Source organism: Bombina bombina, chromosome 5, assembly GCF_027579735.1.
Source record: "Bombina bombina isolate aBomBom1 chromosome 5, aBomBom1.pri, whole genome shotgun sequence".
NCBI lineage: Eukaryota > Metazoa > Chordata > Amphibia > Anura > Bombinatoridae > Bombina > Bombina bombina.
In genome coordinates, this window is record NC_069503.1 from 334,394,695 (window position 1) to 334,410,652 (window position 15,958).

The window sequence follows — 15,958 nt, forward strand, 5'->3', positions numbered from 1 at the left end:
TGTCTGACTCAGGAAGTGCATTACCTCAGACAGATTTGGATATCATGTCCTTCAGATTTAAACTGGAACACCTCCGTCTGTTGCTACGGAAGGTTTTGATGACTCTGGACGACTGTGACTCTATTGTGGTCCCTCCAGAAAAATTGTGTAAGATGGATAAGTATTTAGAAGTCCCATCTTATTCTGACATTTTTCCAGTTCCTAAGAGAATTTCGGAAATTATTACTAAGTAATGGGAAAGACCGGGTATCCCGTTCTCTCCTTCCCCTATTTTTAAGAAAATGTACCCTATACCTGACACCATTCGGGACTTTTGGCAAACGATTCCTAAGGTGGAGGGAGCTATTTCTACCCTGGCTAAGCGTACAACTATCCCTATTGAGGACAGTTGTGCTTTCAAGGTCCCTATGGATAAAAGTTGGAGGGTCTTCTAAAAAAGCTATTTGTTCATAAGGGGTTTCTATTACAACCGATGGCCTGCATTGTACCAGTCACAACTGTGGCTGCCTTTTGGTTTGACGCCTTAGAAGAGTCTCTTAAGACTGAGACTTCTTTAGAGGAAATAATGGATAGAATTAAGGCGCTTAAGCTGGCTAATTCTTTTGTTACGGATGCCGCCTTTCAGATCGCCAAATTAGCTGCTAAGAATGCAGGATTTTCTATTCTAGCGCGCAGAGCCTTATGGTTAAAATCTTGGTCTGCGGATGTGTCCTCTAAATCCAAACTTTTGGATATTCCTTTCAAGGGGAAGACCCTATTCGGGCCTGACTTGAAAGAGATCATTTCTGACATTATGGGAGGTAAGGGTCACCTCCTACCTCAGGATAAAACATCTAAGCAGAGGGGTAGACAGAGTAATTTTCGTTCCTTTCGAAATTTCAAGGGAGTCCCCTCTTCCTCTTCCGCTAAACAGGAAGGGAATTTTGCACAAGCCAAGTCCGCCTGGAGACCCAACCAGGCTTAGAACAAGGGTAAACAACCCAAGAAGCTGCTGCTGCTCCCAAGACAGCATGAAGGGGCGGCCCCCGATCCGGGACCGGATCTCGTAGGGGGCAGACTTTCTCTCTTTGTCCAGGCTTGGATAAGAGATGTTCAGGATCCTTGGACACTAGAAATCATGTCTCAAGGGTATCAGTTGGAGTTCAAAAATTCCTTCCCAAGGGGAAGGTTTCTTCTTTCACGATTGTCTGTAGACCAGATAAAAAGAGAGTCGTTCTTACATTGTGTAAAAGATTTCTCCACTATGGGAGTAATTTGTCCCGTTCCAAAACAGGAACAGGGGCAGGGGTTTTACTCAAACCTTTTCGTGGTTCCCAAAAAAGAGGGAACTTTCTGACCCATTTTAGATCTCAAGAGTCTCAGAGTCCCATCCTTCAAGATGGAGACTATTCGGACAATTCTTCCATTGATCCAGGAGGGTCAATATATGACTTCCGTGGACTTAAAGGATGCATATTTTCATATTCCTATCCACAAATATCATTTCCAGTTCCTAAGGTTTGCCTTCCTGGACAAACATTTTCAGTTTGTTTCTCTCCCTTTTGGGCTGGCCACAGCACCCAGGATCTTCACGATGGTTCTAAGGTCTCTGCTGGCGGTTCTCAGGCCACGGGGCATTGCAGTGGCGCCTTATCTGGACTATATTCTGATCCAGGCGTCGTCTTATCAGCTGACAAAGTCTCATACCGACATTGTTCTATCCTTTCTAAGGACTCACAGGTGGAAGGTGAATCTAGAAAATAGTTCACTAATCCCACAGACAAGGGTTCCTTTCCTGGGAACTCTAATGGACTCTGTATCCATGAAAATCTTTTTGATAGAGGTCAGAAAGCTAAAGATTTTGAATACATGCCAATTCCTTCAGTCCAATCCTCAGCCATCAGTGGCTCAGTGCATGGAGGTAATTGGATTGATGGTGGCGGCAATGAACATCATTCTGTTTGCTCGCTTTCATCTCAGACCTCTACAACTGAGTATGCTCAGACAGTGGAATAGAGATTATGCAGACTTGTCTCCTCAGATAGATCTGGATCAGGAGACAAGGAACTCTCTTCTTTGGTGGTTGTCGCCGGATCATCTGTCCCAAGGGACGTGCTTCCAACGGACGCTAGTGACAACGGACGCCAGTCTACTAGGATGGGGAGCAGTCTGGAATTCCCTGAAGGCTCAGGGTGTATGGACTCAGTCAGAGTCACTACTTCCAATCAATATTCTGGAATTGAGAGCAATATTCAATGCACTTCAGACTTGGCCTCAGTTGGCTTCGGTCAAATTCATCCGATTTCAGTCGGACAACATCATGACTGTGGCTTACATCAATCATCAGGGAGGAACAAGGAGTTCCTTAGCGATGACAGAAGTATCCAAGATAATTTGGTGGGCGGAGGCTCACTCTTGTTATCTGTCAGCAATCTACATCCCAGGCGTGGACAACTGGGAGGCGTTTTTTTTGAGCAGACAGACGTTTCATCCGGGGGAATGGGAACTCCATCCGGAGGTCTTTGCCACCCTGATTCTCAGATGAGGCAGACTGGAATTAGATCTGATGGTGTCTCGTCAGAATGCCAAGCTCCCAAGATATGGATCCAGGTCCAGGGATACTCAGGCCGAACTGATAGATGCCTTGGCAGTGCCTTGGTCGTTCAACCTAGCTTATGTGTTTCCACTGTTTGCTCTCCTTCCCCGGGTGATTGCACGGATCAAACAGGAGAGGGCTTCAGTGATTCTAATCGCTCCTGCATGGTCTTGCAGGACTTGGTATGCCGATCTGGTGGACATGTCATCTCTACCTCCATGGAAGCTTCCATTGAGGCAGGACTTTCTCATTCAGGGACCCTTCCATCATCCGAATCTTATTTCTCTGCAGCTGACTGCTTGGAGATTGAACGCTTGATTTTATCTAAGCGAGGGTTCTCGGTTTCGGTCATTGATACCTTGATTCAGGCACGTAAGCCTGTTACTAGAAAGATTTACCATAAGATATGGCGTAAATATCTTTATTGGTGTGAATCTAAGGGCTACTCATGGAGTAGGGTTAGGATTCCTAGGATTTTATCTTTTCTCCAAGAAGGATTGGAGAAAGGGTTGTCAGCAAGTTCCTTAAAGGGACAGATTTCTGCCTTGTCTATTATGCTTCACAAGCGTCTGGCAGATGTTCCAGGTGTTCAATCATTCTGTCAGGCTCTGACTAGAATCAGGCCTGTGTTTAAACCAATTGTTCCTCCTTGGAGTTTGAATTTAGTTCATAATGTTCTTCAAGGGGTTCCGTTTGAACCCATGCATTCCATCGATATTAAGTTATTATCTTGGAAAGTTTTATTTTTGGTTGCTATTTCTTCTGCTTGCAGAGTTTCGGAGCTTTCGGCATTACAATGTGATTCTCCTTATCTTATTTTCCATTCTGATAATATTAATCAGGAAATTGTTGTTCCTTCATTATGTCCTAACCCTTCTTCTAAGAAGGAACGCCTGTTACATAATTTGGACGTAGTCCTTGCCTTGAAGTTTTACTTGCAGGCGACTAAGGATTTTCGTCAAACATCTTCATTATTTGTTGTTTTTGCTGGGAAACGTAGGGGTCAGAAGGCTACGGCTGCCTCTCTTTCTTTTTGGCTGAAGAGTATCATCCGGTTGCATATGAGACTGCTGGACAGCAGCCTCCAGAATGAATTACGGCTCATTCTAATAGGGCTGTGGCTTCCTCATGGGCATTTAGAAATAATGCTTCTGTTGAACAGATTTGCAAGGCTGCAACTTGGTCAGCTCTTCACACTTTTTCTAAATTTTACAATTTTGATACTTTTGCCTCATCCAAGGCTGTTTTTGGGAGAAAGGTTCTTCAAGCAGTGATGCCTTCTGTTTAGGTTCCTGTCTTGTCCCTCCCTTTCATCCGTGTCCTATAGCTTTGGTATTGTATCCCATGAGTGAGGATGAAATCCGTGGACTCGTCATATCTTGTAAAAGAAAAGGAAATTTATGCTTACCTGATAAATGTATTTCTTTTACGATATGACGAGTCCACGGCCCACCCTGTTGTTTTTTCTAGAGACAGGTTTTTATTTTTGTTAAACTTCAGTCACCTCTGCTCCTTGGCTTTTCCTTTCTCTCCCTAACTTCAGTCGAATGACTGGGTTGGGGGAAGGGGAGGAGCTATTTATGCAGCTCTGCTGTGGAGCTCTTTGCCTCCTCCTGATGACCAGGAGGCGATATCCCGTAAGTAAGGATGAAATCTGTGGACTCATCATATCGTAAAAGAAATAAATTTATCAGGTAAGCATAAATTTCCTTATTTATTTACTTATTAGTACTGCTTAGGTCAAGTTTCACATATTGCAATTTATTTCATTTTTTTTTAAAATGATTAGCCCAACAGTGGATGATCCACTGCTGGGCTAATCATTTAAAAAAATATATAAAATAAACTGATTTAGTTGTTTTTTGGGATGTTGGGGTGGAGAGCGAAATTGCATGGGCGGGGGGAGGGGGGGCAAGAAAATATTTGCCCAGGGTCCAGTCAATATTAAAGACAGCCATGGAATCAGCTACCGATTTGCAGCATTGCACCCAGCACCTGGGTAAAGAATATGATCTTTGGTCTCTCTAAGGAGTGTAGGGCAAGCAGAATTTGTACACAAATGAAGGAGATATTTAATGACCCTTTAATAAAAAATATTACCGTGTGTACTGTGCAGACACCATTAGATATATAATACTAATAATTAGATATGTTATCTTTTAAAAAATAAAATGAAAGTTTGGTATTAGATAAAATATATAAACTAAACACTGTGTACATGTTCAAATATAAATTGTGCCACTTTTACAACTGTTCTGGTAATAAACTAAAAAACAGGTAAAATAAGTGACCCTAAATATCTAGTAAGTTATTTAATGCTTTTCAGGTAAAATACCTTGATATGTGTAATCTAATCATACATATAAAAATGGATAAAATATTTTATTAATTTCATAATATGTTATTACAAATGATTATTATTAATAATAATAATTATTATTATTTAATTGTAAAGCACTGTCAAATTCTGTAGCGATTTGCAATGACAAAGATTCATGGTAAAAACAGACTAAACAAAGCAATATACAAATGCCCTGCTCCAAAGCTTACAGTCCCTCTATAATATACATAATACATAGCAAACTAAATGGAAATACTTCCTTTAGACACTGAGAAGCGATCAGCATCCCAATATACTTGCAAAACTCCAGTGGGAAACATTCCTTGTGCACACAAACCCACCATTTGCAGATTACTGCATTGACACAAAGCCATTCATTCAACCACATACCGAAATTCTCAGTCCACCACAAACCAAAAAACACCTGCACAAACTTACAGAGCTAATATTATGCTCTCAGATAGATGAAACAAGTGAATAGGAAAAACACAACTGATCTATCATGGTGAGCTATAAACTCCAAACTGTCTGTGCACAGACAGCTGAAAACATTGGTTACTTTGTGAGTTTGTGTGTCCAGTGCCATGTGAACCAATGACAAATAAAAGCAAGGTCTCTGTTACATTTTAGTGAAATGTCACTGTGAACTACATGAATGTTTTAGCCAACTCTTTGAAATGAATTACAATAATTGTGTGTTTTTTGACCAACTGTTTTGTTTTGTAATCTGGGAGTAGGTTGGATATTTTCTGAATATTCAAGAAATATTACAGGTTAAATTTTGCTTCAATGCATAATTAGCAAGGGATTTAATTGGAATGTTTAACTACCTGAATAAAGACAGAGGGTTTCTAGAGGATAAATGGAAACATCATGGCCTACATTATAAGTGGAGGGCAAAAATATTAGCTATTTTGTGCTTAAAGGGACAGTCTAGTAAAAAAATAAACTTTCATGATTCAGATAGGACATAAAACAACTATCCAATTTACTTTTATTATCAAATTTTCTTTGTTCGCTTGGTATTCTTTGTTGAATGCTAAACCTAGGTAGGCTCATATGTTCAAGCCCTTGAAGACTACCTCTTATCTCAGTGAATTTTGACAGGTTTTTTACAGCTAGACAGTTCATGTGTGTCATATAGATAATGTGCTCACTCCCGTGGAGTTATTTATGAGTCATCACTGATTGGCTAAAGATATAAGGTAGCAGTCTGCATAGGCTTAGATACAAGGTAATCACAGAGGTAAAAAGTATATTAATATAAACGTGTTGATTATGCAAAACTAGGGAATGGGTAATTCAAAGGATTGTCTATCTTTTTAAAAAGCAAAAGTAGACTGTAGACTGTCCCTTTAAGGCAATCAGTAACGCTTTTATTTTTGTGCCCATAGTCCAAAGTTATTATTTTAGCGTTCGAGTGAGAAGTATAGAGTGTGCTGACATCTGCATATCAAATAGCGCAGTTGCAGTAAATCCCTTACACACACAACCTTGTTAAAATGCTCTGTTTAAGATTTTTAACTATGCACTTTTAATACTAGGGGGTCTATTTATCAAAGCTTCAACTGATAATACGCTTGAATTACACATTGTATTTGTTCCGAGATTGATCCGCCGTAGTTATCAAAGCGCCAAGATCCGCAAATATTGAAATTTGTGACGTTATATATATGATCCTGCGATCTCAATCCGACTCAGATCGATGCTTGCATTATTACAGATATTTCAAATTCATATTCGACTCTATTTGAACCTTTTCCAAATGTATCAAACATTTAACAGGTACGCTTGTGTGTATTCTGACGCATCGTACCAAGTTTTCACCCTTGAGGTCGCGGATGTCATAGAAGTCAATGGGAGTCTGAAAACACAGAAAGCTTTTGTTCGATGCTGCAAGAGAATGAAGTATATTACATAATAAAAGTATATTAGAAACTCTATTAAAATTGTATACCCTTTCTAAATCAAACAATATTATTGCTACACATTTGGTGCACTAGTAGATATAGGGATAAAAATGAAAAATACATTACTACTTATGGATAGTGATGTCGCGAACCTAAAAATTTGCGTTTGCAAACGGCCGACACGAACTTCCGCAACTGTTCGCGAACGGGCGAACCGGGCGAACCGCCATAGACTTCAATAGGCAGGCGAATTTTAAAACCCACAGGGACTCTTTCTGGCCACAATAGTGATGGAAAAGTTGTTTCAAGGGTACTAACACCTGGACTGGGGCATGCCGGAGGGGGATCCATGGCAAAACTCCCATGGAAAATTACATAGTTGATGCAGAGTCTGTTTTTACGCCATAAAGGGCATAAATCACCTAACATTCCTAAATTGTTTGGAATAACGTGCTTTAAAACATCAGGTATGATGTTGTATCGATCAGGTAGTGTAAGGGTTATGCACAGTGACAGACCAAACTCCCCATTTAAAGGTACAGTCTACACCAGAATTTTTATTGTTTTAAAAGATAGATAATCCCTTTATTACCCATTTCCCAGTTTTGCATAACTAACACATTTATAATAATATACTTTTATCCTCTGTTATTATCTTGTATCTAAGCCTCTGCAAACTGCCCCTTTTTCAGTTCTTTTGACAGACTTGCAGTCTAGCCAATCAGTGCCTGCTCCCAGATAACTCCTTGTGCACGAGCACAGTGTTATCTATATGAAATACGTGAACTAAACACCCTCTAGGTTTTTTTTTTAAATTTACACTACTGTTACACCAGATATGAGTGGTGGCACTGTATACGCTGTGAGCCTGGCACACACGCTGGCAGGCAGGCAACTGCAATTAGATTACACAAGCAGACTGATTTTTCACAGTCAAAAAAGTTTTTTTTTTAAAATTTACACTACTATTACACCAGATATGAGTGGTGGCACTGGGCAAGTGGGCCTGGCACACACGCTGGCAGGCAGGCAACTGCAATTAGATTACACTAGCAGACTGATGTTTCACAGTCAAAAAAGTTTTTTTTTTTTTAATTTACACTACTGTTACACCAGATATGAGTGGTGGCACTGGGCAAGTGGGCACAGTATACGCTGTGAGCCTGGCACAAACGCTGGCAGGCAGGCAACTGCAATTAGATTACACTAGCAGACTGATGTTTCACAGTCAAAAAAGTTTTTTTTTTTTTTAAATTTACACTACTGTTACAACAGATATGAGTGGTGGCACTGGGCAAGTGGGCACAGTATACGCTGTGAGCCTGACACACACACTGGCAGGCAGGCAACTGCAATTAGATTACACAGGAAAAAAAAAACAGACTGATATTCTAGCCCTAAAAAGGGCTTTTTGGGGTGCTGTCCTTACAGCAGAGATCAGATGAGTCCTTCAGGACTGTAGTGGACACTGAATACACTAGCCTAGCTATCAATTTCCCTATTAAATCAGCAGCAGCTACAATGTCCCTCCTTTCACTAAGAAAGCAGCTTCCGAATGAATCTAAAATGGCTGCTGTCCAGGAGCTGGGAGGGTCTGGGAGGGAGGGTCTGCTGCTGATTGGCTGGAATGTGTCTGCAGACTGTGAGATACAGGGTCAAAGTTTACTCAATGATGACGAATAGGGGGCGGATCGCATATGTTCGCCCGCCGTTGTGAACGCGAACAAGCTATGTTCGCCGGGAACTATTCGCCGGCGAACAATTCGAGACATCACTACTTATGGATTATGCTACTAATTTGTCTCTCATTACAAAGCAATATTATTTCTACAAATTTGTTGAAAATTTTTTCCCCAAACTTGCAGCACTAATAGATATATAGATAAAAATGAAATAAATACACAACATAATATAGCTAACTTCCTTTTTATTTTTGGGGAAAAATCTATTCACTTAGCATCAATTTTGTCGCAAAACTTTTCGCACCAATTATGATGCAAACTCCTAAACAACCAACATACTAGTGAATTTTATGCATAATCACATGATTTATGAAATCAGCCAATCTGATTCAAATATACATTTTAAACTATCACTAACTAATCAAATTGCTCGATACTTGTGTCATTGATCACTCATCAGAACTTGTAAGTGCCATTTGTTACATTGTGTATTATACTTTGAAAGTATATATATGGGAATTTAGAATTAAAGATAAACATTGATGCTGACATTAGGATACACAGTGTAATATTTTAGACAAGGATTTTAAAATTCGAATTGATGTTTGATTCAATATAATCTTAAGATGATAGCTCAAAAGGATAGCCCATATAACATTAAACTGTCATGATTCAGATACAGCAGAAATTAAAATCACCTCTTTACTGTCATGCTATTTTCAGTGCATTTCTTCCTTCTCTTGAATTTCTTTTCCAGTAAGAAATGTCATCTTATATGCCAGCCCATTTTATAACACCTGTGAAGGGGTGGTTTTTAAAACTAGATTGCAATCAGGAGGGGTTACACAGGTACAGAGAGAAAACTAGCCCAGCTCTTAAAATATCCATTGATTGCAAATAAATACATATGATACCTTGATTGCATGTTATATTTGCAATTATTCCTGGTCAGAATAACAAAACATTTGCACTATATACATATAGTGGTATAAATAAACACAGAGATATGAATGGCAACATTGTTTAGAACAAAAAATGGAATTTAGGGACATGTAAATATGTTTGAAAAAGATTTCTGACATAACACACACACACACACACACACACACATATATATATATATATATATATATCCTATTATATAAAAGGCCAAGTGTGTTTGTCCAAAACTGTCATGTGCAATAGAGACAGCACAAGGACAAACACACCTGGCCGAGACGGGACCATGGACGGGACCGGGCATGGTCGGGGTGTAGTCGGGCGTGGCGGTGGGTGTGGTCAGGGGGTGGTCGGGTGCAGTCGGCATGACAGAAAGGGGAGAGAAATAGAAATAGAGGGGGAGAGACAAAAAGAGATAGGAAAGAGCTAAAGAGAGTGGATAGAGCAGAAGAGAGGGGACAGTGCAGAACAGAAGGGGGGAGAGAGCAAAATAGAGGGGAGAGAGACAGAGCAAAAGAGAGGAGGGAGAGAGAGAGCAAAAGAGAGGGGGGAGAGAGAGAGAGCAAAAGAGAGGGATGGAGAGAGAGAGCAAAAAAAGGAGAGATAGACAGAGCAAAAGAGAGGGGGACAGAGGGGGAAGAGAACGAGCAAAAGAGAGGGATGGAGAGATAGAGCAAAAAAAAGGAGAGAGAGACAGAGCAAAAGAGAGGGGGAGAGAGCGCAAAAGAGAGGGGGGAGAGAGAGCTCAAAAGAGAGGGGGGAGAGAGAGAGCGCAAAAGAGAGGGGGAGAGAGAGAAAGCACAAAAGAGGGGAAGAGAGAAAGCGCAAAAGAGAGGGGGAGAGAGAGCTCAAAAGAGAGGGGGAGAGAGAGTGCAAGAGAGAGGGAGAGAGAGAGTGCAAAAGAGAGGGGGAGAGAGAGATCAAAAGAGAGGGGGAGAGAGAGTGCAAGAGAGGGGGAGAGAGAGAGTGCAAAAGAGAGGGTGAGAGAGCTCAAAAGAGGGGGGGAGAGAGAGTGCACAAAAGAGGGGGAGAGAGAGCACAAAAGAGGGGGAGAGAGAGCACAAAAGAGAGGGGGAGAGAGAGTGCAAAAGAGAGGGGGAGAGAGAGCATGCAAAAGAGGGGGAGAGAGAGAAAGCACAAAAGAGGGGAAGAGAGAAAGCGCAAAAGAGAGGGGGAGAGAGAGCGCAAAAGAGAGGGGGAGAGAGAGCTCAAAAGAGAGGGGGAGAGAGAGCGCAAGAGAGGGGGAGAGAGAGAGTGCAAAAGAGAGGGAGAGAGAGCTCAAAAGAGGGGGGGAGAGAGAGCGCACAAAAGAGGAGGAGAGAGAGCACAAAAGAGAGGGTGAGAGAGAGTGCAAAAGAGAGGGGGAGAGAGCGCAAAATAGAGAATGCAATAGAGAGGGGGAGAGAGAGCTCAAAAGAGAGAAAGAGAGGGGGAGAGAGAGCAAAAGAGAGGGGGGAGAGGGAGCAAAAGAGAGGGGGGAGAGAGAGAGGAGAGAGCGAGCAAAAGAGAGATGGAGCGAGAGCGCCAAAGAGAGGGGGAGAGAGCAAAAAAGAGAGGGGGAGAGAGAGAGCAAGGGGTGGGACCGATGTACTGCAAAAAATGGCCCGTGTGAACAAGCTTTAGGACTAGTATATATTTATATATATATATATATATATATATATATATATATATATATATATATATATATATGTGCAATGATATATGTACAAATTCTAGCATTAATAATCATTTATAAAAAAAATATGAGATAAAAGCATATCATGACTTCTAGAAATACAAATACACATTAATTTATGTGAAAGTATAATATAACAAATAAATATCAAAATAACTTTCTATGAGATATTGTTTGTTTAGGTATAAATGTAGCTATTTCTTGGACATTAATAGTTCAAAAATAAAAGATTAGCTTTAGAGAAATGTGCTTGTTCATGGACAGTAATGAAATGGTATAAATAAAGTTTTGAAAAACCCAAATAACCGCAACATCGATGACTGTTAGTTAACAACAGTCAGATGCTTTTCACACCGTTCTTGACGTGTGTGTTTTTCACGTTTTTTTTTTTTAATAAATAAGGGTATCGTATTCAGATCTGCGTCAACGAATTCACTGAGATTGACGCTTTGACAAATTGACCCCTAGATGTGTGCTTTATTTTTAGCTTAAGACAGAGTGCAAGATAATGCATCCCAAGCTATTGATTTTTCTCCCCTTGAATACTAAGCCCATATACAGTACAGCCAAGTAAGTAAACTTGTTACAAGGAAATTTTCATTTAGGGCAAAAGTCAAAATTGTGGTGAAAATGTTACAATAAAATCTATAAAACTATATACTCGCTACAGTTGTTCTTGGGTTGGCTTTTTCCAAGAGCTACAGATTCTTCTATGCAAATTCTTCTATGCTTTTGGCTTATGCTAATCTCCACTATGTAGCAATACTCTAAAGACCTATTATTATTCTGACTGTGTTCTGTTTTATGCTTTCAGTTGGAACTTCTGCCAGAAGACATTTTACGTCAGACACCAAACCGGAACGGAATAGCCTCCTTGCAAGCGACCACTGAAATTCAGAGTATGGCTGCGGCATGTATTTTTTTATGCGTACTAAATGCCTATGTAATAATTCCGATTTAAAGTAAAGTAAGCGGAGATAGTTGAATACCATATGTTTTTTTTTTTTTTTTTTAAAAAACAACTTTATTTAATTTTGTCTATAGTTGTACTGTCCAAATTACATAAATGTATCCACAATGTGTGCGTTAGGAATTAAAAAATGATAGTCCCCACAGGACATGTGTGGAAAATTAGAAAATAAGACTTAAGAATACAAAGTCAAACATTCTGGAATGCTTTTATAGAAAAAAAAAATGTCTATTTCACTATAACCTTTTAACAATTTAACATTCTTAACAAGTATTACATTGACATGAAAAAATAAGAGTTAATATAAAAAGAAAAATCTAAATTACACATAATATTTGTTGTAATTTTATTTTGTTTGCGGAAAAGAAAATGGTTACTTGACCATAACAATAAGTGTAAGTTATTGTATATTTCTCAGTGCTTCTGAATTAAATTGAAAGCAGCAATTGGAGACATCAGATGTTTTCAATCTTTTGCCCATTAATACTAAGCTTACTGAAGGCTAAATACATTCTCTGTTACTGACATTTTGCTGGCTGATACATTGACATTCTTGTCTATATACTGTACAGTTGTCTTTATTTATTAATGCTTGTGTGTTTTTCCTTCCCTTATTTTTTATATGGTCCAGTACAAAGGCTATACATTCTTGTATAATAGTTTACTACTGCAACACAGTTACATTTATTTGTGTATTTTTTTTTTTTTAGTACTGATGATTATTTTGCATGCTTTAATATATACAAAAGGGGTAATGTGCAAAACATATGGTTGAATTGCAAAAATTATAAGTGCATAATAAACAGACAATGTAATCACATTTACTCTCAAATTCAAATAAGAGGTAGATTTTTTTTTTTTTTAAATCCTTTTCCCAGCCCCCTATATCATGTGACAGCCATCAGCCAATCATCGACTAGTATACATATACACTGTGAACTTGTGCACATGCTCAATATGAGCTGGTTCATCAGAAAGTGTGTACATAAAAAGACCATGCAAAATTGGATAATGGAAATAAATTGGAAAGTCTCATAAAACTGCATTCTCTATCTGAATCATAAAAGTTTAATTTTGACTTTAATTAGTGTCCCTTTAATCAAAAAGCTGATAAGATTTATTTTTACTCAAAGCTGGTGCTGAGATACACTTTCAAATAGGCTCTCCCCTCTAACTAAGAGTTTGATTTATGATGCTTTTTCCTATTTGCTTAGCTTTGTTTAGCCATTACTGAAATATTCAGTGTAGATGACAGATTCAATAGGCAAAAGCAGCTTTTTCAAATGGCGTAACAAAGGCTATTTGTAAACAATTTAATACACTCCAGCAGATAAAAATATTAATTGGGAACACATTAAAGGGGGGAGAACATTTTACAGTACACTACCCCTTTAATTGAAATCATAAACAGAAAATCCAATGATTGTATTTTAATGGGTGTGTTTTGTAGTCTAACAGTGTGATTTGTTTTTAACATTTTTATTAAACATAACACAACAGTGTTTATCAGCATGTCAACTAAGCATGAGTAAAACTTTAACTAACATACGCCTAGATTTAGAGTTCTGCGTTAGCTGTCAAAACCAGCGTTAGGGGGTCCTAACGCTGGTTTTGTCCTACCGCTGGAATTTAGAGTCAGTCAGGAAAGGGTCTAATGCTCACTTTCCAGCCGTGACTTTTCCATACCGCAGATCCCCCTACGCCAATTGCGTAGCCTATATCTTTTCAATGGGATCTTTCTAACGCTGGTATTTAGAGTCTTGGCTGAAGTGAGCGTTAGAAAACTAACGACAAAACTTCAGCCACAGAGAAAAGCCAGGAGTTAAGAGCTTTCTGGGTTAACGCCGGTTCATAAAGCTCTTAACTACTGTGCTCTAAAGTACACTAACACCCATAAACTACCTATGTACCCCTAAAACGAGGCCCCCCCACATCGCCGCCACTCTAATAAAATTTTTTAACCCCTAATCTGCCGACCGCACACCTCCACCACCTACATTATCCCTATGTACCCCTAATCTGCTGCCCCTAACATCGCCGACCCCTATATTATATTTATTACCCCCTAATCTGCCCCCCCAACGTCGCCGCTACCTACCTACAATTATTAACCCCTAATCTGCCAACCGCACACCGCCACAACCTACATTATCCCTATGTACCCCTAATCTGCTGCCCCTAACACCGCCGCCCCTACATAATATTTATTAACCCTTAATCTGCCCCCCCCAACGTCGCCCCTACCTTACCTATAATTATTAACCCCTAATCTGCCGACTGGATCTCACCGCTACTCTAATAAATGTATTAACCCCTAAAGCTAAGTCTAACCCTAACCCTAACACCCCCCTAAGTTAAATATAATTTTTATCTAACAAAATAAAATAAATCTTATTAAATAAATCATTCCTATTTAAAGCTAAATACTTACCTGTAAAATAAACCCTAATATAGCTACAATATAAATAATAATTATATTGTAGCTATATTAGGATTAATATTTATTTTACAGGCAACTTTGCATTTATTTTAACCAGGTACAATAGCTATTAAATAGTTAATAACTATTTAATAGCTACCTAGTTAAAATAATTACAAAAGTACCTGTAAAATAAATCCTAACCTAAGTTACAATTAAACCTAACACTACACTATCAATAAATTAATTAAATAAGCTACCTACAATTATCTACAATTAAACCTAACACTACACTATCAATAAATAAATTAAATACAAATACCTACAAATAAATACAAATAAATACACTAAGTTACAAAAAATAAAAAAATAATTTACAAACATTATAAAAATATTACAACAATTTTAAGCTAATTACACCTACTCTAAGCCCCCTAATAAAATAACAAAGCCCCCCAAAATAAAAAAATGCCCTACCCTATTCTAAAATAAAAATTGAAAAGCTCTTTTACCTTACCAGCCCTTAAAAGGGCCTTTTGCGGGGCATGCCCCAAAGAATTCTGCTCTTTTGCCTGTAAAGAAAACATACGATACACCCCCCCAACATTACAACCCACCACCCACATACCCCTAATCTAACCCAAACCCCCCTTAAATAAACCTAACACTAAGCCCCTGAAGATCTTCCTACCTTGTCTTCACCACGCGGGTATCACCGATCTGTCCAGAAGAGGGTCCGAAGTCTTCCTCCTATCCGGGGCTGAAGAGGTCCATTATCTGGCTGAAGTCTTTATCCAAGCGGGGGCTGAAGAGGTCCATCATCTGGCTGAAGTCTTCTATCAAGCGGCATCTTCAATCTTATTTCTTCCGGCTCCATCTTCATCCCGCAGACGCGGAACATCCATCCTGGCCGACGACTTCCCGACGAATGACGGTTCCTTTAAGGGACGTCATCCAAGATGGCGTCCCTCAAATTCTGATTGGTTGATAGGATTCTATCAGCCAATCTGAATTAAGGTAGGAAAATTCTGATTGGCTGATGGAATCAGCCAATCAGATTCAAGTTCAAACCGATTGGCTGATCCAATCAGCCAATCAGATTGAGCTTGCATTCTATTGGCTGTTCCGATCAGCCGGATGATGGACCTCTTCTGCCCCTGCTTGGAAGAAAACTTCAGCCGGATGATGGACCTCTTCAGCCCCCGCTTGGATAAAGACTTCAGCCGGATGATGGACCTCTTCAGCACTGGATAGGAGGAAGACTTCGGACCCTCTTCTGGACGGATCGGTGATACCCGGCGTGGTGAAGACAAGGTAGGAAGATCTTCAGGGGCTTAGTGTTAGGTTTATTTAAGGGGGGTTTGGGTTAGATTAGGGGTATGTGGGTAGTGGGTTGTAATGTTGGGGGGGGGTATTGCATGTTTTTTTTACAGGCAAAAGAGCA

At 39.5% G+C, this 15,958-nt stretch overlaps 1 protein-coding gene across 1 annotated transcript in view; it reads left to right on the forward strand.

The window, feature by feature from the left end:
* Nucleotides 1-15,958, forward strand: part of HDAC9 (histone deacetylase 9) — a 2,434,493-nt gene that overhangs the window by 2,347,786 nt on the left and 70,749 nt on the right. The window contains exon 26 of the mRNA XM_053714127.1: nt 11,940-12,024. Coding sequence (XP_053570102.1) covers nt 11,940-12,024 — 85 coding nt within the window. The remainder of the gene's footprint in view (nt 1-11,939; nt 12,025-15,958) is intronic.